This window comes from Rattus norvegicus, chromosome 1 (genome assembly GCF_021556685.1).
Source record: "Rattus norvegicus strain SHRSP/BbbUtx chromosome 1, alternate assembly SHRSP_T2T, whole genome shotgun sequence".
Taxonomy (NCBI): domain Eukaryota; kingdom Metazoa; phylum Chordata; class Mammalia; order Rodentia; family Muridae; genus Rattus; species Rattus norvegicus.
The window spans coordinates 74,295,423-74,321,625 of NC_141534.1; the positions used below are offsets into that span (position 1 = coordinate 74,295,423).

The 26,203-nt window shown below is 34.9% G+C and overlaps 1 protein-coding gene across 1 annotated transcript; it reads left to right on the forward strand.

Moving 5' to 3' along the window:
* Window positions 1-1,034: 1,034 nt before the first annotated feature.
* Window positions 1,035-16,275, forward strand: LOC108348195 (vomeronasal type-2 receptor 116-like). Its single transcript, XM_087609988.1, has 6 exons — window positions 1,035-1,252; window positions 3,139-3,430; window positions 3,770-4,582; window positions 6,322-6,549; window positions 13,440-13,563; window positions 15,356-16,275. The coding sequence occupies exons 1-6, from the start codon at window positions 1,056-1,058 to the stop codon at window positions 16,273-16,275; spliced, it is 2,574 nt and encodes an 857-aa protein (XP_087466114.1). The 5' UTR covers window positions 1,035-1,055.
* The last annotated feature ends 9,928 nt before the right edge of the window (window positions 16,276-26,203 follow it).

The window sequence follows — 26,203 nt, forward strand, 5'->3', positions numbered from 1 at the left end:
TGGACTGACCCTGGACTCTGACCCCATAGGTAGCAATGAATATCCTAGTAAGAGCACCAGTGGAAGGGGAAGCCCTGGGTCCTGCTAAGACTGAACCCCCAGTGAACTAGTCTATGGGGGGAGGGCGGCAATGGGGGGAGGGTTGGGAGGGGAACACCCATAAGGAAGGGAAGGGGGGAGGGGGATGTTTGCCTGGAAACCGGGAAAGGGAATAACACTCGAAATGTATATAAGAAATACTCAAGTTAATAAAAAAAAAAAAAAAAAGAAAAAAGAAAAATTCTCAAAAAAAAAAAAAAGAAAAGGAAATACATCAAATATTCAAGAAAACATTTTTAAATAGCAACATTTAATATATAATAAAATTGTGGTTCTATGATGGACTTTGTATAGTTTTAGGTACAGCAGGATTCAAGACATTTCTGGATTTGTTTATAATTTTTGATTTTGAAGAAATAAATGTGCTTACATAGCACAGATTTGTTTAGATATTCTGTACCTATCACTGCTGGAGGATTGCCCATACTTAATTCTCAGTGGATATTGAATATTTTAAATATGACACTGCTTATCGTTCCCTGAGGATATTTAACGCGATGGCAATTTTATAACCCTGACATCAGAATTTGTGAGTTTCCTTCTGAACCCTTAATACATGTCAAATGGTAGCTTAATTAACCAAATCCATTAAAATTATTTGAAGTGTTCACATAAACAGATTTTTTGGGTAGAAGTGGGACCAAATTCCCACAAAGTGGAATCTTTCCAGGGACCTTAATTTCCACAAACATGTGATGTCAGCCCTCAAGTTACACCATTGTCATCTATATATATCAAAGAAGTTTATCACCTGCACTGTGGATATCAAATGAAGCTCCTCACAAGAGATTGTCAAAGATTTTTCAGGGATGAGGAAACACCTGTAGAAAAGGAAACATGAATACAGGTATAGCATCTTCTTGGCCAGTGTAGAAGAAGTGGATAATTGCTACCTGTTTGCTGATCTGTGCAGCAATTAACTATCAATACTGCCCAGGCTCTGAGCAGGAAAAAATATGCTCACCTTAATTTTACTCTTCTTTCTCCTGAACATTCCACTCCTTGTGGCTAGTTTTATTTATCCCAGGTGCTTTTGGAGTATGAAGAAGAATGAATACCAGGATAGAAACCTGGGAACAGGTTGTATGTTCTTTATTCTAGCAGTGCAACAGCCTGTGAAAAAAGAGTATTTCAGTCATATTTCGAATATACAGTAAGTATTTTTGTATTTTCCATATAAATGACATCATTAATATTTCCTTAGTTTGCTGAGGGTGAAGAGAAAAGCAATGCCAAAGATATTTTGTACTATGTTATCAACCTGCAAACAAGAAAGAACTACAAATTCTTTTAGAGATGTAATGCTCTATTACCACTTTAAATTGACCTAGGGTATGTTTTTGCCATCAGCCTTCCCACATACAGGGATAGAAACTGGGCAATAAAAAATTCCAACGATTATTTACCCTATATATCCTCCCCAAAACAGTTTCCATCGCATAGATGTCAATGGTTTCTTAAAAAAAGGAAACACTATCAATTTTTTGTGAGTTTATCCTCCATTTGTTTAGAAAAATGGCCATAGAATCCTCTTTTCAGAGTATAGTTTCTATTGCATATGCTAGGGGCACTAATTTTGAAAACACCCGTAGCTACAAAGGGATTTCATATAGCTTTCAGTTACTTTCTTAAATTTTCTCCGTTTGGTCCCCATTTATGAACTAAAGCTGCATCAAGAATTGATGTAAGAAATCTGTTTTCTGAGAACTTCATGTTTTGATCTGTATAACTTCACTGGGTTTTATGTCTTACAAAGTCTAGTTCTCTCTATAAAAAAGAGGAAATGTACTGACTATAAAGAACATGTTTGCACTCTTTGAAAAGTGATATATTTCTAGTAGTAGTAACTAGTTACTTCCCTTATCACTTTCCTGGGTGACAATTTGACATATAGTTGGCAATACTATAAAATAAGGATATAGAAGTTGTGTATTAGCTTATATTTCCTTTATTATTTTTACCTCATTATTATTTCTACTTCTCTGTTATTAAAACAGAAAATTTAATATTTAGCACCTATGTCATTTTTTAGTAATTTTACAAAGTATAGTTGCATATTTTAGCAGTATGAGCAATATCTTCATTTTGATTTTGTGGACTTCTGATAGTTTTTTCAGACAAAGTACTTCAGACCACAAAGTCACTCTGATGACTCAATTACTGTGTGTTTCTTAATTTTTAATATGTAGGAATTAGTGTTTGAGTTTTACAAGTACGAGTCTCAAACTTCTGTAGTATGTTACTAAAATTTTTAAAGATATTTTTCTGTGTATTTATAATCAATGTTTTAAAGGGCTAGTTGTTAATATATAAAAACACCACAGATGTACAGTTTCTAACTGGAATACATATATTTAGCTGTTAGTGAAAAGTACTAAAGAAGTAATATATTTAATGTTGATTAGTCAGATGTTTTAAATAATTCTGACATGAGTTATTATGCTAGTTAAAAACATAAACCAAGCAGTATATTTCCATTGCAACTACATTTTAGAAAAAAAGAGCATTTAAGATAAGGATGATTATGTAGGGATATAATAAATGTATTTCCTCCTAATGAAAATGAATTTTAGCTTCGTGAGCCAAGTATGGCCTCAAAAGACTGCTGTAAACTCAATGGTCATTCTGTTACTGCCTTTGCCAATATAGGAAATTTCATAAAAACACCATATACTCAATGGCTCACATATACCATGTAATTTTCTCACGAATTTCAGAAGAATATGTGACCATTTTTTCCATTTGGTCAAAGTGAAGTGTGACTTATTTATCTTATAACAAATATTCTAATACAAGAGAAGCAATTACTATCTCCATGAGAACATGAGAGTTGTACATCTCACTTATGGATGATCACCTCCCATGAACAATTCAAGGCTTTATGAGATTCCAGCTTCTATAGTTATGTCAAACACACTACACTGGTCACTTCAATCTTTCAGGGTAAGGGCAGTAAAATCCAGTACAGGATTGTCCTTCTGTTCACTGCAAATGAAATCTGTAAATTGCTGTCCTTATAAACACTATAACCTTTTACAGAACACTTACAGAAAACCAAAAGTATCCTCTCGCCTTGGCTTTTTCTATGAATGAAATCAACAACAACCCTGCTCTTTTGCCAAATATGTCTTTAGTATTTCAATTCTCAGAATATGTTTGTTTTTTGGAATCCCAATACAAACATCTCTTTTCTTTGGATTTACAAAATCATGAAATTCTCCCTAATTTTATCTGTACAGAAGACATCAAGTGTGGAGTGGTACTTACCGGACTAAGTTTGGTCACAACTGTGACACTTCATATAATCCTAAACAATTTCATATTTAAGCAGGTAAGTGTGTGTTTTCATGCATGCATGCATGTGTGCGTGCGTGCGTGCATGCGTGCGTGCGTGTGTGCTTGTGTGTGTGTGTGGATGTGTACATGTGTCCGTATTAGGGTCATGGTGGAAATTCATGAAATCAGATATATCTTGGTGCCTTATTTGGTCTGAGCCAATCTGTGTAGTTCAAGGGTACTTTTCAGAGGCTCTGTAGGGGCTTCTGCATGTCTTCATATGAAATTGATATGGGGGAAGTGATAGATAGCTGAGATTTCTAGAACTCTACAAAAATGTGTTTATACTTTTTCAGGATTTCATTCTACCTCATGATCCTTTCCTGTGTTCTAGTTCTGTCATCTTACTTACGGACACTTTCATCCTGTTCTGGATGATCATGAAAATTTTCCTCATCTATATCAGATGGCCTCTGATGATACATCTCTAGCCCTGGCTCTCATTTCCTTCATAATTCATTTCAGTTGGAATTGGGTAGGGTTGGCCATCTCAGACAATGATCAAGGCACACATTTTCTCTCTTATTTGAGAAGAGAGATGGAAAAAAATACAGTCTGCTTTGCCTTTGTCAACATTATTCCAGTCAATATGAATTTATACATGTCAAGAGCTGAATTGTATTACAGCCAAATTATGACATCATCCGCAAATGTTGTTATCATTTATGGTGATACAGGGAATACATTAGCTGTGAGCTTTAGAATGTGGGACTCTCTAGGTATACGGAGACTATGGGTCACCACCTCACAGTGGGATGTCACTCCTTTTAAGAAAGACTTCACATTTGATAATGGATATGGAACTTTTGGTTTTGGACACCGTCACAGTGAGATTTCTGGTTTTAAATATTTTGTTCAGACATTGAACCCTTTCAAATACTCAGATGAATATTTGGTAAAGCTGGAATGGATGTATGTTAATTGTAAAATCTTAGAAAATAAATGTAAGACACTGAAGAACTGCTCCTTTAATCACTCATTTGAATGGCTAATGACACATACTTTTGACATGGCCGTTATTGAAGGGAGTTATGAAATATACAATGCTGTGTATGCTTTTGCCCATGCACTCCATGAGATGACTTTACCAAATGTTGATAATCTTCTCCTTGACAATTATAAAGAACAATACTATAACTGCAAGAAGGTAATACTTCTTCCATTATATGATGTTTCATGTTAACAATGTTTTTAAGACTCTCTTAGATGCCTAAACCAAATGTACTAGAATATATGTTATAAAATAGAATGACTTATGAACCCCTTTCCTACTGTTCATTTAATTCTATTATTAGTCTGAAACTCTATTGTAATGGGAATGTAGTAGAAGTTATAATTTGTGAATGTATAACTGTAATTTTGTTTCAGATCACCTGAATTTAATCACATATTTTAATACTGAAAACATATTCAATCCTTCCTTATGAATCCACTCAATGTTGAACCTTATTCATTAATTGTCAAATATATTCTCATCACTGTAGGGGATTTTTTTACATAGAGATTGCAACTTTTGTTGTTCCCATTGTAGTTTAGGGACATCACTTGGTGCTCTTAGATTATTTACAGGGAAAATACTGCTTAAATTCAGTTTACTACATGCCTGTGTGCTCCTGTACATGGGTGCATATTTCTCACTATATATTTGTATTTTTCTGATTCTGTATATTTGTATTTATACACATACACATGATCCAGAGAGAGTTACCATTCAATGACTCATATATGTATTTCTTTATCTTACTCTAGTCAGTCTATGACAGTCTGTGTTTCAATTACTTTCTATATGGTTGACTTTGTCTAAATTTATATTCCTGTTTATATTTATCAATGCATGTGTCTACATTTGACTGTTTGGTTTGTGTGGTTTTGTGTATGTTATTTTATTGATACTCTGAGAGTACACAGGAAACAGTGCTAGAATTCAGTTTACTACATTTATGTGTGTTTATGTGTGTAGATGTATTATATTGTATATTCTTTGTTTCTGTATATCTGTGTTCATATCTATACCCATGTTTATGTAAACATATAGGTGATGTAGAGATAGAGAGAGATGGAGTTAGAGGTAGAGAGAGAAACATAGTAATAGATGATTCACGTGTGTGTGTGTGTGTGTGTGTGTGTGTGTGTGTGTGTGTGTGTGTGTACCCTTTGTATATCTACCTATATATTTTGTCAGGGTCAGTGAACATAAAATTTGGCTATGTTTCAATTACTTTCTGTATGGTTGATTTTGTCTGTTTATTCTTACATATATTTATGAGGGCAAACACACATTTTCCTGTGTGTTTTCTGTATACTTCTTTCATTTAATCATTTCTCTTTTGCCTAGTGTGTATGTATTTTTATGAGAACATCAACTTGTCTGTGTGACAACGTCATTCAGTGAAGGTGTTAGTATTTGTTTTTGTCTACCTATGTATATTTTTTGTGCATGTTTTTGCATGCATTTTTATGTGTGTACCTGTATAATAACGTTTTGTGTTTCTGTGTTGGTTTGACTTTCTTGATGCATATTCTAGCTCTGTGGATACCTGTATTTTCATATGTTTGTTTTAGCATATATGTGTATGTTTGTGTAATAAGTGTGAGCTTCTTCCTTGTATATAACTCTATAAGAAATCCAGATTGTCTATTTTTCATATGTTCACATGTTTTATACAACAAATACATGTTTAGTGTCTGCATGGTGTTTGTGCTTCTTTGCTAAATTCCTCTTAGAGTATTGAAATTACAGGAACATTATATTTTTGTTTATCCCTTAGTTTTCACTGAGGTTTTTCACCTGCATACTCTCAAAAGTTGCCTTTAAGATGAAACAAGAATGTATTTTCTTACATTAAGGAATATAGTATATTTTACAGTATGGTGCCTGTTTTTCAGGTTTATTCCTTTCTGAGCAAGACTCAATTCACAAATCCTGTTGGAGACACTGTGAATATGAATCAAAGAAACAAACTGAAGGAAGAGTATGACATTTTCTACAATTGGAATTTTCCACAGGGACTTGGATTTAAAGTGAAAATAGGAATATTTAGTCCATATTTTCCAAAAGGTCAACAGCTACACTTATGTGAAAATCTGATAGAGTGGTCCACAGGAAGTATACAGGTAGGTTATATCTAACTGTACTGATTTAAATTACACTGTTAAGAATGTGTATCCTACCTTCCTTGAATCTGGTAAAATGTAATGATTGTCATGCAAGAGACCAATTTCTACCCTCCTAAACTATGTTTCTTCTTTTTATTTTTTCAGATGAGTTTTTAATAATTCACTGAGAGTTTCTAACATGCATATCATGTAGTTGCATCATATCAGAACCTGTTTCTTGTCTTTACCATTAACATAAAATAGTTTTACAAAACAATTTGACATTATTTCCAGTAAAGTGAGCAATTCTATTAGTGCTACTTTTACTACTACAGAGTGACTTCTAGTCATATAATGAACCTCTTCAAAATATGTTTAAATCACTGGCTCATTGTAAATTCGACATAATCAAGTCACCAATTTTTATTATGTAATTTTAAAGTCTGTTTACTAACTATTCCTAAATTCCCAACACCTCTAGCTAACCGTACATAAACATGTTATGACAATTTTATTTTATGAATTGTATCTTATTTTTCCTGGTTTATTTAAAATATGAATATGGGTGTTGTTTTAATGAATGTATATCTGTGCTACACCTGCATGTTTGGTATATGTGGATGACTGAATAGTATTCGAATCGCAGAGCATTTGCAAGAGCTCAATACTACTCAGTGGGGGTTAGAAATCAAGTTTGGAACCTCTACACTGCTAACAATTGTTTTAGAGAGCTAAGGTATGTTGATATCCCTTATTCATACCTTGTGAAAGATAAAGGTGACTAAAGTAAAATTTTCAGTCTCATTAATTCTGGCATAAATCATTCAAACAAACAAGGACATGCATAGTTTCCTTTTCAATATAGGAAGGAATTGGTAATAATAAAGTTTGCTTTTGAGGAATTTTAAACTTAAATATGTCATATACATACTACATATAGTATAGGGATGAATTCTGTTGTGCTTGATTTTAATGTGTAATATTGAAAATGCCCCAAACAAAGTTGGTTAAAAGTCTTCATGCTTGAAATGAAGTGATTTTCAGTTTGCTCGTACTGTACAAAATTTATTGTTGATGTTTTTCCCAGTGTAATTAAGAATATTATTAATTAAAAGAACATAAAAGTGTAAAGTATAGTTACAGAGCTAGATATACATAAAAAAGATAGCATTAAAATCTCTTGTGTTTTCCACCAGACCCTACTTGACTCTTACTAACACATTCATTGAAAAACGATAGTATTTTTTAAAATCCAAGCAGTGTTCTATTCATATATATCATAATTTCATTGTGGAAACTAGTAAATAAAAACAGAAGAACATCAAAGAAATATGATTCAAACCTTAGAGTCACAGACCTAATTTAGAATATAATCAAGGTTATACTAAACAAATAATGAAAAATGATTATAGGAATGTTAAAAAAATCAAAGAATGAATTATCCAAGTCTTAGAGAATACAATGAAAATATCAAAATTTTATTAAACACTGTATTAGTATATGACAAAGAACATCCAGAGAGTTATAAAATAATGAGCAAATTTCAAACTAAAATATGAAATGGGAAAACAAATTAAAACAAATAAATACATTAGTGAAAAACACACAAAATGACTACTCCACGTTCAACATAGCATGAAATACATAAGGACAAGACATAAAAATTAAAACCTCAAAAGATGACACAGATTAAAACAAGGAAAAAATGAAAATCACAGTGACTGAGGGAGCATGATTAAAAGATCAAATGTAAAACCTAAGAGAACAATACAAGGAAGGAAACACTCTAGGTATCAATAGTAAATTCATTATATTGTAGCCCTTATTCTCAAACTAATATGGGGTGTGGATACCTGTCTAGTATCAGCATTTAATAGCAAATGATTAATGTTAAAAATGAAATATTTCGACATATTTAACTTTTTTTGTGGAACAAAGGGAGGATATGAAAGCTGCAAGAGAGAACTCCATAGGAAGTCCTTCCATGCATGACAGCAGGTTCAATCAGCAAAATTCATTTTTAAATGAAAGTAGTTAATGAATTCATTCATTTATTATCTTTATATCTGGACACCAATTTACACTGCCTACTCTACTCCTACTCCTAGTCCTTCTCCTATTCTTCCCCTCTTTCCCATCCAATATTCCTTCCTTCTTCAGAAAAGGGGAGCCCACGGTAATACATCAATTTACTTTGGCATATCATATTGCACAACAACTAGGCAGTTTCATGTTCTCCTAATGGGACCAGGCGAGGCAGCAGAGAAGGTCGTAAGATTCACAGGGCTCAACCCTTTGTCTTCATATTGTTTTCTCTGGGTATTTTTGTTTCCCCTTCTCAGAAGGTCTGAAGCATCAACACTTTGGTTTTTCTTCTTGAGTTCATTTGGTTTTTAAATTGTATCTTGGGTATTGCTAGCTTGACCTTTTGGGCTTATATTTGCTTATCAATGAGTGCATACCAAAGGACATCCAGAGACTGCCCCACCTGGGGGAATCCATCACATATACAAACACCAAACACAGACAATATTGCGGATGCCAAGAAGTGCATGCTGACAGGAGCCTGATACAACTGTCTCCTGAGAGGCTGTACCACAGCCTGAAATATAAGGTGAATATAAGGTGGAAGCTCACAGGCAACCATTGAACTGAGAATGGGGTCCCCAGTGAACTAGTCAAAGAAAGGAATGAAGTAGCTGAAAGGGTTTGGAACCCCATAAGAAGAACAATAATAACAACCAAACATCCCAGAGCTTCCAGGGACTAAGCTACCATCCCAAGAATACACAACGATGTACCTATGGCTCCATCTGCATGAATAGAAGAGGATGGACTTGTTGGGCTTTGGAGGAGAAGAGACCCTTGGTACAGTCAAGGCTCAAGGCACCAGTCTAGGGTAATGTCATGGCTAGCAGGTGGGTGTGGGTGCTGTCAGCACTCCCACAGAAGCAGGAAAAGAATGGATGGAATAGGAGGTTTCTGGAGGGGAAACTGGGAAAGGGAATAACATTTAAAATGTAAATTAAAAAATTCTATAAACACAATATGTAAAAGAAAAATATTACAAGGGCAGAAAAAAAATCAGACACAGGACCTGCTACTGCTTTTAGGTGTCCCCATATAATGACAAAGCTTCACAAGTTTACACATGTTAAGAGGATGTAGTTTAGTCCTGTGAATTTTTGTGGTATGTGGTTCAGACTCTTGTGACTTTGGGTTCCAGGTCAGTTGATATGTAGGATTTCTTGTATCCTTGATCCCCCTTGCTCTTACAGTTCTTTGTCCTCTTATCCAAGATTCCCCAAACTTTGCCTATTTTGGAGGTGTTGATTTCTGAATTGGTTTCATCAATGGCTGGTTGAATTCTCTCCTATGAGAATTATGCTAGATTCTTGCCTCAAATATTTCAGAATTTTTTTTTAACCAGCATCAGGGGTGAGCTTTCTCTTTTGGCAACATTTTCAAGCTATGCCAGTCTTTGGTTAGTTATCTCCTCATCCTCTTCTATATCTTTATTCCTGCACGTCTTTAGGCAAGGTAAAGTGTAGTTTAATGGATTTGTGGTTAGGATATTGTCTCAATCCCAACACTGAAAATCTTCTTGATTTATGGAGATGGCCATTACAGACTCCATATCCCATTTTTCTAGGAGAGTTAGCTATAGTTATCCTCATAAATTTCTGGGAGTTTCTATTGCTCTAATATTCTAGCTTGACTTAGATTTGCCACCCCCATTTTAGTGCTCTCTCCAAACAACCTGTTTATTTGTCCTCCCTTCTTTTCTCAACCCATCACACTCCCATTCAGTCCCCAAACACACTCACCTACTATGTCTACACTATTTCCCCTTCTCAGGGAGATAAATGTGTCCCATGTTGTACCATCCTTGTTACTTAGCTTCTTAAGTTTTGTTCGATGTAGCATACCATGGATAATTTTAAAAGAGGAGAACTTAAAAATATATATTTAAGACATTTAGAGACATAACTGCCAACTCAGTTACTATATCCAGTGATTTTATTCCTTATAATAAAAGGAGACAAAAAAATTTTCAGGATGAACACAATTACAAAAATCACAACTAAACAATGAGCACTATGAAAGTCATTATAAGAACTCTATCATATTTAATACTAAGAAGAACACAAGAGATCAAAATAATGTATAAACACCACTCGAGTGACAGAAAAACACTTTAGAAAAATACTAAATATTGAAATAACAATTAAAATACAATATAGAGAATATTTTTAGTAATATTTGAATGTTTGTGGTCACCTGTACTCAAAAATCATAAAAAATGAGTCTCATTTATTTTTAACATAATTTTTATTGATTCATTCGAAATTTCAAATCATGCACCAAGATCATATTAAATTTCCAGATGTCTCATTTTGCTTCTCCATGATAGCACCGCACAAATATTTTTTTTAAAAAATTATGGTTAAAAGTCCAATTTCTGTTATTTACGCACTCACATAATGTGAGGGTTTGTATATGCTTCACCCATGTATTGAAACTATTTGGAATAGTGGCCTTTTTGGAGTAGGTGTTTCACATTGGGTATGGGTTTTAAGACCATCATCTTCCTGCTTTTATCTATTGTGGACATTCAAGAATCTTGATTAAGATCTTCCAGCAGACTTCAACATCACAACTGAAGGATCAGGTCCTTTGTGTTGTAATATGTATTAATTAATCCTGCATCTGGTTTGCTACCTGCCTCAATGATTTATGTTAGCCAATGAAACTCACCTATAGACTTTATATTTTCTTATGAATTAAAGACCACAAATGGTGGGTCACTGCCCAAACTCCTTGCTGTTAATTCCTATGTTAATTCCTATGCTGTAATTCTATGTTCCTTTTTAGCTGTGCGTAATTCCAATTAGACAGCATTCTGGGGCATGTTTTCTTGGCACAGAGTCTGGGGCATTCTCTTTGTATTTTTTCCCCATGGGAGTCTGTCTTTCCTCTATTGGCACTCCAAGTATCCAGCATGTAGACCTCTCTCTTCCTCCCCTTGGTTCCAAGCCATAGGAAGGCTAAAACTAGACTCTTTCGGTCCTTCCCAGCTATTGGCTCTTGGTGTCTTAATTTACAAATGAAATCCAACTGAGGACAAATTCCAAGAAGCTACTGGAAGACACTTTAGTACAAGCAGATTTTTTGGAACGATAAGTAGCATTCATAATACAAAAACCTACAGCTGTACAAAAATGACTTTATTCCATTGTTCAACATATGCATATCAGTTAAGTGTGAAACATCACAAACCTAAATTCAAGGATAGAACTCTATTACTATCCAAAAGCATGCAGAAAAGACTTTTAATAAAATATACTGTTCATTCAGAATTTTAAAAAGGAGAACGAAAACCTGACAAACTAAGAGAAAACATGTTTTAATAGTAAAGTTTTCTATGGTAAACTTACTAATGACATTGTACTGTACGGAGAGGAGGATCAAAGAATTTCCATTAAAACTAGAAATGTGTTTAAGTTTTTCTAGTGGTACATGTATTTAATCTATACTCTTTGAATTAAGTGTCAGGATAATCTCTTTCCACTCATGGCTAGTCTGTCTTTTCTATTGAATCTACTGAAATCAGAGAAGAAATGGATATTCTGCCTCAAATTTAATTAGCAGAATATAGATGAGAAAATGTGTTTTTTCAACTCAGCCTCAAAATAGTGTTTAAAATCTAGGTATGAAATCAAATAATTAAAAATAAATGTATAAAAGAAGGAAAGTACTCTGTCCTTATCTACATAAGAAGTTGAAATCTATCAACACGACATATTTAGACCCTGTTTCAACAAAAAAAATATTAAAAGGAGAGTTGTGCTTAATCATATTCCTAGAAACCATCACAGGATCCTGTGAGTAATATTTCTGTGATGGCACATCAAATGGCACATGAAACAAAGGATGCAAATTCAACATGCAGAATCAGCAAAATTCCAATGCAGCATATAGACACCCATCACCAGAGTCATTGTAATAACATTTTCTTAATTTAAGAAATAATTAACTTTAAGCTATGTAAATTTTCACCATATTTACCACTTTATAAAGAGTTTTCTCTTTAGGAAACACTCCTCCTTCCGGGTCACTATACAGAAACTCAGCATCTCCTCACCAAAATGCAATAGTGGTAATCATATGCAGCTATTTTTGTCCATTTCCACTTAGTTTCCTAAGATTGATGTCCTAATGTTGTTGACATTATTTTGGTTATCTGATATTTGGATTGTATTTCCCTGGTTTTGTATGCCTTTACACATAATTGAATACTAAGTTGATGTAGTTGAACACTAACTATAAAGAAAGTGAGGAAGAAAAGTTAGGTTTGGCTCAAGAGTTACAATCAAGGGAAGACAAGGTCTGAACAATGCAACTTAAACAAAGTCACTCAAGGAACTCTGCTTACTGGCTTTTTCTTCATGATGTGGAATGTACCACTGCCTACAAGGAACATTGCTCTCACTAAGCTGGGCACTCCTACATCAATTACCAATTAAAAATATGATTCACATATATGATGCGAGACTATTCTGATGGAGATAATTTCTCTATTAGGATTATTTGTGTGTTTATAATGTACTTTGTGTTAAGGAGACAAGAATTAAATAGAATAACCAGCTTGCAATATTTGCACTGGTTGCATACAAAACACTACTACCTCTTCTTCCTGAGTTTCATGTTGCTGGGAAAGAATTCAACTTTCCCACAACTTTTTCTATATATTGATGACTGTCATATACTGTACTATGTAAAATCTGGTAACTTTGTTGGTTTACTTAAATTAAACTCATTAATATCACATGCCTATTTAACACAATTACAGAAGGGGTAATTAAAACACTGGTTAGCAGTATAATAAAGACACTTTCTTCCTTTAGATGCCAACCTCTGTGTGCAGTGCCGATTGTGGTCCTGGATTTAGAAAAGTCTGGAAGAATGGAATGCCAGCCTGTTGTTATGACTGCAGTCCCTGCCCAGAAAATGAAATTTCTAATGAGACAAGTGAGTATTTCCTGCAGGGATAAGATCTTCAAATGGATTATTAACTTGCACCAATACAGGAAATGCTGAAGTGTTCTAAAATAGAATGGTAAAAATATACATCATTTTCACAAGTTAGTCATTATATGAATATAATAACTGAAAATATCTTTATTAAGACAAAAATAGAACTTGTCATATATCTTTGAAACATCAAATATTTATAGTAGATGACATATTCTCAAATAAACAGTTTTAATAAGAAAAATTTAGTGTTAGTGTGTTCTAGAGAAGATCTTTACTTGTGATTAATTATCTCTAAAAATATATGTATTTCAAGAATCTTTAAAACATTTATATTATATTGTCTTGATGTATATCCCCTTACATAAGTTCATGAACAAGTATCAAGCACAGAAGGACATGGAATACAGAATAAGGCATGTGGGTAGTAGGAATCATTTCAAAGTTCTTTGTAAGACTAATGAAAAGGTAAATAATAATTTGTAAAATCATTGGAAACTGTTAAGAATAAGATAGGAGATTTGTATAATAAAGACACTTTTTGAAGAAACAAATCCATTTATTTAAAAAAAATTTTAAACTTTTTAAAAATGTTCAATGTTATTCGAATGTAGAAAAGTGAGAATCATTGTTCACACACTATGTATAAATATTAGGAGTTCTCTATCCCATATTAGTATACATAGCACCTAGTTAATATTTTCCACAGTAGAATACATTAAAAGATTTTGTCCTGAAAGGAATTAGCCATAATTTTTCATATGGTATTGGAACATGAATAGCCCATATTAGTCAAATAACTATTTAGTCAGGTTTTACTAAATTTAATTGACAGCCATGCATTTATCCCCTTTTTCAGTGTGTCAACTTATATAATTAAATAGAAGTCCTTAAAGTATTTTATGGACAGTAAGATGCCTTAGCAATTAAATCCTTTCCCACTAATTATCATGATGTTAGTTTATTCCCCAAACCCATATAATAGGAGGTAACCAACCATTCTTTGCTGATATTCATGCAGTACTACACATAAAATACGCATAAGTAATTCAAGAAGGATGCTTGAATACTCCTGACATTGGTGCTGGGAACAAAACAAAAATAGTCTCTAAGATTAACACATTCTCTTCACAGCCAAGCAAAATTCCTATACCCTAAAACAAATTAAATACTGGCTGACAACTAAAGCACTATTCCATGTAAAAGACTTCAAACCTTGAAAAAAATATTATCCCTTATTGCAATTTTATACTCATTCAGTCAAATTGCAATCAGATTTCCTAAACATACCAAGGTGGGTATTAGAGAGCATCTTACCTTCAGTGATAGGGTTACAACCTTTCATGATAATGTGTCTTAAATATTGGATTACTACAGTCAAAATGAGAGAAAAGTAGATATGATTTATTTATTTTTGCTGGTACAAAATTGATATCATGTAAATGTCAGTTTTTATTCTCAACCTCATAGTTGAACCTCAAAATTACAATTACTCTCAGGTTCATGAGAACATTTCTTATATTTACATATAAACACATTTAAAAATATACACACCCATGATAAATGATCACAACAATATGGCAAAATAGACAAAAAAGTTTGTAGCTTTCTTTCTCCATAATAACAATAAACATTTGTTACTGAAATCAATTATGTTATTGCCCTTAACTGATCTTCAATGTATTGTCAGCAACCAGATTCACATATTGAAACACTTCTATGTACTTAAATGAAATATCCTGACAGTAAAATTGTTGAAGCTGCACTAATAGCTTCATTTCTCCATCAGATGTGGAATTGTGTGTCCAGTGTCCAGAGGACCAATATGCTAACCAAGAACAGAATCACTGCATTCACAAAGCTCGTATCTTTCTCACTTATGATGAACCCTTGGGGATGGCTCTTTCCTTAATGGCCTTATGCCTCGCTGCACTCACAGTTGTGGTTCTTGGAATCTTTGTGAAACATCACAGAACTCCCATAGTTAAGGCCAATAACTGTACTCTCACCTACATCTTGCTCATCGCACTCATCTTTTGTTTCCTCTGCCCCTTGTTCTTCATTGGCCATCCAAACTCAGCTACCTGCATCCTTCAGCAAATCACATTTGGAGTTGTGTTCACTCTGGCTATTTCCACTGTGTTGGCCAAAACAACCACTGTCATTCTGGCTTTCAGAGTCACAGCCCCTCATAGAATGATGAAGTACTTTCTTGTTTCAAGGGCATCTAACTACATCATTCCCATTTGTACTCTCATTCAAATTATTGTATGTGCCATCTGGCTAGGAGCTTCTCCTCCTTCTGTTGATATTGATGCACAGTCTGAGCATGGTCACATCATCATTGTTTGCAACAAGGGTTCAATCACTGCTTTTTACTGTGTCCTTGGATATCTGGCCTGCCTGGCCTTTGTGAGCTTCACCCTGGCTTTCCTTTCCAGAAACCTGCCTGTCACCTTCAATGAAGCCAAGTCCATGACATTCAGCATGCTGGTGTTCTGCAGTGTATGGGTCACTTTCCTACCTGTTTACCATAGCACCAAAGGCAAGGTCATGGTGGTTGTGGAGATTTTTTCCACCTTGGCTTCTAGTGCAGGAATGTTGGGATGCATTTTTGTTCCAAAATGTTACACAATACTGTGTAGACCAGACAGAAATTCTCTTCAAATGATCAAGGAGAAGTCATCTTCTCATACTCACATTTTATAAAGTCTGACTGACCCAGGCATTGTTGGTTCATAATCACCAAATATTCGATTCCATTGCCATATCTATTTTTAGAATGACTGTCACTGTTCCCTTTGATGATATTGCGTAGCAAGATCATGTCTACTGAGGACTACCTTATCTCCTATAATCTTCCAACGTTTTCTACATCAATCCTACTCTTTTTGAGAAAGAGATAATAGAATTTTGAAACATTCTCAGAATTAGAGTTCTTCTAGGAACAGAGTACAGAAAGAATTATTTTTTCAACAGGTTGATAGAATATATCAGGAGAGGGGTTGAAGTCACAACAATATAAATAAAGCCCTGCTCTTGAATAGGAACTGATGAATACTCAATCCCACCAACTACCATTAACAACCACCTGTAACAAATGTTACAAAGGATCAGATGGTTTCTCCTTGTCTCCAAATTTGCCTGAACTTATTTCTGCCATAATGAGACACACACACACACACACATACACAAACACACATACACACAAACACACACATACACAAATTCTATAAAATTTTAAAAATATAGAATATTACAAAGACTTAACAGTGGCAGTCTGCTCTTCAATGTTCAGAATTACAGGAACTTAAAGAAAAAGGATGGGACATAGGTAGAGATGACTGGGTTTATTTTAAGGCATTTTAAATAAGAACCGGTACTTTAAGTGTATCATAAAAGACACAGTTGTGAAATCTTCAAGGACAGCACTACTTGTTGATATAATCTCAATCTGTGGTATTAATAGTCTTTGTGACAAAGATCAGTTCTGATACCAGAGAGGAAACTGAAGCAGGCAGCCACTAGTTGTCAGCACTGACAGCAGCTAATGGAGGTTGCTTCAGAAATCAATTGAGGTTGATTCTGGCAATGAGAAGTTAGAGAAGATAAAAACAGGGAAATCAAATACACACACACACACACACACACACACACACACACACACACACACACATACACGTACACTCACATGCACAAGCAAGTGCATGCATGCAAACTCACACAGAATAGTTGAAGCAAAGGCAAGGTCCAGCCACTTGAAACATACAAATATGTACATATAGATGACACAGACAAACACATACATATCCACATGTTAAATGGCTGGAGCAATGCTTCAGCCAGCAGACTCCAAGTATTTCACATATGTGCATATATACATGTAAATAAATATTCAGATATACACATATTCACTTGTACTGGTGGGTAGGTGGAATAAAGTTCCAAAAAGAAAGCCCCAAGTATATTACACATAACATACAGACATATATGAACACAATTGGTGGAAGAAGCAAGCTCAAACATACCCAGCAAGTGTTACATATACATACGTATAGATTTGATGGATGGAACAAAGTTCCAACAAATTCTCACATGAACTTTATAAATGTACATACATGTGGGTCAGTGAAATGCAGCCTGGTTCCCAGTTGATCAAACATTTGAAAGCCCAGTGATCCTAAAAAAGATGGTAGCTATTTAGCCTGACTCCCAGTAAACCAGTTTAGTCACTATCCACAGCCCACCGTAGAATTTTGGCCATTAGTCACTGAAGCCCACCCCCCTCCACATATTAAAGGAAGTGACTACAGGTCACAGAGACTCAGAACAGATTTCCATTATGTGAGATAGTCAAAGACATGGAGACTTAGCCAATAAACTTTCCTTCCCAGACACTCCTCTTTGCAGGCCAACCTTGAAAAGAGGGGTATGGTTTTACTCATCTTCTTTCAGCCATGCCAATAAATGCCTTAATATGTGTACTTGTTATATATTGGGGCATCTTTGGGTATACATCCAGGAGTGGAATAGTTGGGTCCTCATAGAGTACTATGTGTACTTTCCTGAGGATCCTCCAGACTGGTTTCCAGATTTGTTGTAACAGCTTGTAATCCCACAAACAATGGAGGAGTGTTCCTCTTTTTCCACATCCTCACCAGTATCTGTTGTCAACTAAGTTTTTGATCTTAGCCATTCTGACTGTTGTGAGGTGGAATCTCAGTGTTGTTTTGATTTGCATTTCCCTGATGACTAAGAATGTTGAACGTTTCTTTAGGTACTTCTCTGTCATTAGATATTCCTCACGTTAGAATTTTTTGTTTAGCTCTGTACCCCAATTTTAATAGGGTTGTTTGATTCTCTGGAGTCTAATATCTTGAATATTTTGTATATATTGGATATTAGTCCTCTATGGAATGTAGGTTTTGTAAAGATCTTTTCTCAATCCATAGAAATTACTTTAATACTTTTCTATAAAGTAACCTTTTTCCCCTGTGGTCAGAAATTATAGTCTTTATTTGTTATAGAGGATTTTTCATATTAGGTTTTAAAACTACTAGTTCCACTTAACTGTATTCTTAAAATTTAAGCTTTTTTCAATTTTTTATTTATTTATTTTTACACTTCTGACTTTATTCCCCTCCCAGTCCACCTCCCCTGGCTGTTCTACATCCCATACCTCCTCCATGAACTCCCCAGTCTCCACAAGGAAGTCCGTACCACACTGATACCACCAGACCTCTAAACTTCCTGGGGCCTCCAGTTTCTTGAGGTTTAGGTGTATATTCTCTAACTAAACCCATACATGGGAGTCCTCTGCTGTATAAGTGTTGAAAGCCTCATCTCAGCTAGTTTAATCTGCCTTGTTGGTGATCCAGTGTCTGAGAGGTCTCTGGAGTCCAGTTTAATTGAGACTGCTCATTGAGACAGGGTTGACAAACTTCTCAACTTCTGCCAGGTTTTCCCTAATTCAACCACAGGGGTCAGTAGCTTATGTGCACCCAAGCAGTGAACCTTATAGGAATCTTAAAAGAATCACAGATCTATACTTCTCGATAAAGTTCAATCATATTCACTTTAAATTTACTAAATACATATATTCTAATCAGAAATTCTTCTTAAATTTTATTAGGAAGCTGTGGGAAAGAAGGGTACAAGAAATCAATTATCACCAGTCTGCCTCAGTTAGAGTCACCTCAGGCAGTGCTGACAATTTATTTGTTAGCTGACCTTGAAGAGTCACTAGCTAAAGTAATCAAAGTATTTCTTATTTCTCCAAATGCTTTCTGAGCCTGATGGTCGTGCTAAAAATCTACATCTCTAAGTTCTTTCCTGGAATTGTGATTGAATTATTAATCTTGTCTAGCTGCAATGACTGGAAAAGATCAAGTATTATTACTGTGAGTGCTAGAGATACTGGCTACTGAGGGGCTGAAAGATATACCCATTCAGTATTTAATCTTCTGTCCTAACTCTTATAATAAACCATTTGTTCCCTTTTTATGACTTTGCTTAATATTTTTACCACCTCTTGGAATGTGCTCTAGGCAGTAGAAAGTTTGGTTATTGTAGAGAAGCAGTTAAATGGTGACTCAAGGGAAACTAGCAGAGTTCTCATTGCAGTTTTGACTATCAGATCAGACCTAATAGCAATCCCACTATAAAAGAGGTTAGATTGAAATAACTGTTACAATTTTAGGAATTTTTAAGATCATCATTATGAAATAAGAAGTCATCTACAAGTCTATATAGCATCACTACAAAACAGTTTACCTTGAGAGATCTTCAGGTATCTGCTCAAAAGGGGTGGGCTAATATTGAGTGAGAACGCTATTAATAATAAAAGGAAAAGCACACTAATAACAGGAATCTTTTCTAAAATGATTTACTCCTGGGCTTTGGCTATCGAGCTTCTTTGTAATATTATCTAAATTGAAGTAACTTCAGTAAGATGAAGGGTTAATTATTACCTTTCCTGTGATGGCTAATGACATAGAGACATACAAATAGTGGTTTTGCTAATTGGTGGGCCATATTCCATGAGTTCAAAAGTTGTTCATTGATTCTCCTGCACTGGGTTGTGCAAATCTGGCCATCCAAACTCTCTGCATTTATCACATTACTGTTGAAATAAAACATTGGTCTTGATACTACCGTATTAGATTCTTGATCTTAGAGCATAAGTCATTGGCTTTCCGTTCAGGAAATTTTCCCCAGTGCCAATGTGTTCGAGATTCTTCCCCACCTTTTCTTCTATTAATTTGAGCGTATTTGGTTTGTTGTGGACATCCTTGACCACGTGGAGTTGAGCTTTGTACAGCATGATACTAATTTGCATTACTCTACATGCTGACCTCCAGTTCAACCAGCACAATTTGTTGAAAATGCTATCTTTTTCCCATTGGATGGTTTTAGCTTCTTTGTCAAAGATCAAGTGACCATAGTTGTCTGGGTTCATTGCTGGGTCTTTAATTCTATTCCACTAATCTATCTCCCAGTTTCTGCACCAATACCATACAGTTTTTATCACTATTGCTCTGTAATCCTGGTTGAGGTCAGGGATGGAGATTCTCCCAGGAGTTCTTTTATTGTTGAGGATAGTTTTAGATATCCTGTGTTTTTTGTTATTCCAAATGAATTTGCAAATTGTTCGTTCTAACTCTATGAAGGATTGAGTTGGAATTTTGATAGGGATTGCACTGTATCTGTAAATTGCTTTTGGCAAAATGGCCATTTTTACTATGTTAATCTTGCCAATCCATGAGAATGGGCATTCTTTCCTTATTCTGAGATCTTCTTCAATTTCTTTCTTCAAAGGCTTGAAGTTCTTGTCATACAGATCTTTTACTTGCTTGGTTAAACTCATTTGGGATTATTTTGAAAGGTGTCATTTCCCTAATATCTTTCTCAGCCTGTTTATCCATTGAGTAGAGGAAGGCTAATGATCTGTTTGAGTTAATATTATACCCAGCCACTTTGCTGAAGTTGTTTATCAGACTTAAGTAGTTCTCCAGTGGAACTTTTGGGGTCACTTAAGTATGATTTCATATCATATGCAAATAGTGATATTTTGACTTCTTCCTTTCCAAAATGTATCTTTTTGACCACCTTTTGTTGTCTCATTGCTTTTTCTATGACTTCAAGAACTATATTGAATAATTAGAGAGTGATTGGGCAGCCTGGTTTATTCCCTGATTTTAGAGTGATTGCTTCAAATTTCTCTCTGTTTACTTTGATGATAGCTACTGGATTGCTATATATAGCTGTTTTTACTATGTGCAGGTATGTGCCTTGAATTCCAGTTCTTTCCAGGACTTTTATCAAGAAGTGGTGTTGGATTTTGTCAAATGCTTTCTCTGAATCTAATGAAATGATCATGTGGTTTTTTTTCTTTGAGTTTGTTCACATAGTACATTAGGTTGATGTATTTCCATATATTGAACCATCCCTGCATACCTTGATGAAGCCTACTTGATCATGATGGACTATTATTTTTATGTGTTTTTAGATTCCTTTTGCAAAAATTTTATTGAGTATATAGGCATCAATATCCATAAGGCAATTGGTCTGCGGTTCTCTTTCTTTGTTGGGCCTGTGTTTGGCTTAGTTATAAGAGTACTTGGGGCTTCATAGAAGGAATTTTCTGGTTCTCCAGCTGTTTCTACTTTTTTGGAATAATTGGACAGTAGTGGCATGAGGTTATCTATGAAGGTCTGATAGAATTCTGCACTAAACCCCTCTGGTTCTTGGCTCTTTTTGGTGGTGAGACTTTTAATAACTGCTTGTATTTCTTTAGGAGTTATGGGGTTGCTTAGATGACTTTACTGTTCCTGAATTAACTTTGGTACATTGTATTTGTCTACAAGAAACTTCATTTTCTCCAGTTTTTCAAGCTTTTCTAGTAGGATTTTATGATGTTTTGGATTTCCTCCGATTCTGTTGATATGTCTCCGCTTTCATTTCTGATGTTAATTTGGAGAATACATATTTAGGAATGAGAGTTCATTATGGTGGATTTTTCCTTTGATGAATATGAAGTGTTCTTCCTTCACTTTTTTGATGATTTTTGGTTGAAAGTTCATCTTATTCAATATTAGAATGGCCACTCCAGCTTGGTTCTTTGGACCATTTGCTTGGAAAGTTGATTTCCAGCCTGGGTCCTCTTTCTGTATCCAGTTTGTTACTCTGTGTCTTTTTATTGGGAGAATCGAGTCTATTGGTGTTGAGAGATGTTAAGGAATAGTGATTGTTGCTTCCTGGTATTTTTGTATTTAGAGATAAAATTATGTTTGTGTGGCTCTCTTCTTTTGGTTTTGTTGCAAGGAGATTACTAGACTAGACTTGATTACAGGACTAGGGACCTAGCTGTATTTTTTATTCTGAAAATTTTAATTTTTTATGATACATGTGTTTTCATAATATATGTTCATCAAAAATTAGCAACAGTTAACTAATCATGAATTAGAAAGAGAGAGTCAGAGAGTCAGAGAGCAAGTGACTGATATTGAGAGAAAGACAAAGAGACAGAAGGAGACAGAGAAAGAATGTGGAGTGCATCTGGGAGCTACTCAAGAAACTAAAAGGAAGTAGGAAAATTATGTAGTCTTATCTAACTAATAAAGCAAAAATATCAAAATTATAAGGAAGGAAACTTCATGCATATCAAGGGAAAAAACCCACCAAGTTCACCTCACAATTCTGAACATCTATGCCCCAAATTCAAGAGTACCCATGTTTGTAAAAGAAACATTGCTAAAATTCAAAACACACATTGAACCTCAAACAATAATAGTGTGAGACTTTAACATGCCATTCTCCTCAATGCACAGATCATGGAAACAGAAACTAAACAGAGACACCGTGAAACTAACATAAGTCATGAAAAAATAATCTTAACAGTTATTCACAGAACAATTCACCCTAAAACGAAAGAATATACCTACTTCTCTGCACCTCATGGTACCTTCTCCAAAATTGATCATATGATCAGCCCCAAAACAAACCTCAACATATATAAGAAGTATGAAATAATTGTACATATCCTATGAAATCACCAAGAATTAAGACTGGTCTTCAATAAAAAGAGACAAAACAGAAAACTCACATATTCATGGAAAATGAACAACTCTCTCCTCAACGACATATTGGACAGGAAAGATAAAGAAAGAAATAAAGGCTTCTAGGAATTTAATGGAAATAGTGCCACAACATACCCAAACTTATGGGATACAATGAAAGCAGTGCTAAGAAAAAATTGCATAACACTAAGTACCTTGGTAAAGAAATTGGAGAGATCCTACAGTAGCAACTTAACAGCACACATGAGAGCTCTAAAACAAAACAGAAGCAAACACATTCTATTCAAGTGGAATAGAATGCACGAAATAGTCCAACCCAAGGCAAAAATCAACCAAATAGAAACCCAGAGAACAATGTAAAGAATCACAAAACTAAAAGCTGGTTCTTTGAGAAAATCAATAAAATTAACAAAATCAGAAATGAAAGGGAGACATAACAAGAGAAACAGAGGATATTAAAAAAAATTATCAGTTCCTACTGCAAAAGCCTATACTCAACAAAACTGGAAAGTCTAGATGAAGTGTATGATTGTCTAAAGAGAATTATGTACCAAAATTAAATCAAGAACAAGTAAACTATGTAAACAGCCCCATACAGCTAAAGGGTATACAAGAAGTAATTAAAAACATCATAACCATAAAAAGCATAGGACCAGACGGCTTTAGTGGAGAATTCTATTAGTCCTTCAAAGAGGAGCTAACACCAACACTCCTCAAAATATTCCATAAAATAGAAACAGAAGGAACAGTATCTAATTCATTCTATATAGCCACAATTGCTATGAAATCTAAACTACACAAGGACCCAATGAACTTCAGAATAATTTCCCTTATGAATATCAATGCAAAAATACTCAATATAATTCTCATAAATTAAATCAAAGAACACATCAAAATCATCATTTACCATGATCAAGTAAGTAGGCTTCATCTTATGCATGCAAAGTTGGTTCAATATATGAAAGTCCATTAATATAATCCAATATATAAACTAACTCAATGAAAAAAATCACATGATTATTTCATTAGATGCTGGAAAAGAATTTTCCAAAATACAACACAACTTCACATTAAAAGTATTAGAGGGTTCACAAATTTAAGGCCCATACCTAAACAAAATAAAAGTATATACAGCCAACCATAGGCAATATCAAATTAGATGAACAGATACTTGAAGCAATCCCACTAAAATTTGGGACAAGACAAGGCCTCCTACTCTCTGTATACCTATTCAATATAGTGCATGAGGTTATAGCTAGAGCAATAATTAAACAAAAGAAGATCAAGAGGATACAAATTGGCAAATGAGAAATAAGGGTATCCCTATTTCCAGATGATATGATAGTATACATAAGCAACCCCCAATATTCTACAAGAGAACTTCTACAGCTGATCAACTACTTTTGTAAAGTGGCTGGATATAAAATTAACTGAAGCAAATCAGTAGCCTTTCTTTATTCAAATGGTAAATGGGTTAAAAGAGAATTTAGAGAAACAATACCCTCCACAGTAGTCACAAATAATATAAAATATCTTGGGGTACATCTAACTGAACAAGTGAATGAGCTGTATGATAAGAACGTTAAGTTCCTCAAGAAATAAGTTCAAGACCTCACAATATAGAGAGACTTCCCATGCTCAGAAATTGGGGGAGTTAACACAGTAAAAATGGCCTATCTACCAAAAACATTCAACACAAACCTGGACGTCAAAATTCCAACACAATTTTTCAAAGAAATGGAAAGAGCACTTCTCAAGTTTATCTGCACAAAAAACCTAATAGCCAAAACAATATTTTTTGCATGATTTTTTTTAATCCAGGTATGTGGGGTTGCTCATCCATGCAGAGAGAGGCAACCCCAAACCTAAAAAGCACACAAATTTTATCAGTTACAGAGGGCAGACTTCAGCAACAGGGTTAGCTTGCCCATTCTCATTGGTGGTACACAGGACAAAGGCTCTGGTCAGTTCTTGACTGGTCTGCTAAAGAGGCTGTTTTTGGCTCAGTTTGTCACTTTCCTCATCCAGCCCTACACCTGGCCTTGGTGAAACACTGGAAAAGGGATAAGTTGTTACATCCCTTAGAGTGGAGGGTGAACTGGGTTGTTGGGAAGGGTAAGGACGACATCTTGCAATTGTTCTTGGAATTTACCACAGGGAGGGGTGGTGGGGTCTTTCTGAGAACAGTTTTTTTTTAATCTTAATTAGCTTAGTCAGAATTGCCTCAATATCTTGATCACCAGAACTTTATAATATCACTGGGCATCATGACGTCAGATGTATCTCTCAGAAAGCTCACAAGTTTGTCATAGGCATCCTGACCACCAGTTGTATTTCTCAAAACCTTGTTTTTGTAACTTTGTTTCTCATATCTATGAAACTATGAAACTTTATTTCTTCACAAACATCATGTGTCCTCCACTGGACTTGCCTCAGCACATGAGTCTGTCTCAGCTGATGTCACTCTGACAATAAATCTGAGTCCTGCAGAACTGGCAAGAAGCTGCAGCACACCACCGGAAGATTTTTGGGACTCTTACAGAGTCTTGACAAATGGAGCTCAACTATGCAATACAAGGCTGCCCAATACACGACTGTTGTTAGCAAAAATCCTTGATCACATGCCCTTTCACCTGCTTGCTTTAGCAGAACATATTTTCACCTGTGTCTGCTTCAGCAAATTGTTCTTTCATGTGTCTGCTTTATCAAAACACATCCAGCAGAACTGACTTTCCAAAGAACCCTTAAGTTTCCACTTCAGGTCAGCGCTGGGAGACCCTGTTTATATCGACTGCAACAGTGTACAATCATTCCTGTTGTGCCCCACATCTGGTTGGTTGAGTCTGATGAACTTAATTTGGCTGCTGTCTTCGAATGTGTATTAGTCAGTGTTCTCTAGAGTCACAGAACTTATGGGTAGTCTCTATAGAGTAAGGGAATTAGGTGATGACTTACAGTCTGTAGTCCAACTCCCTAACAATTATCAGCAGTAACTATGAATAGAAGTCCAAGGATCTAGCAGTTGTTCAGTCCCACAATGCAGGAGGCGGAGGAGGAGG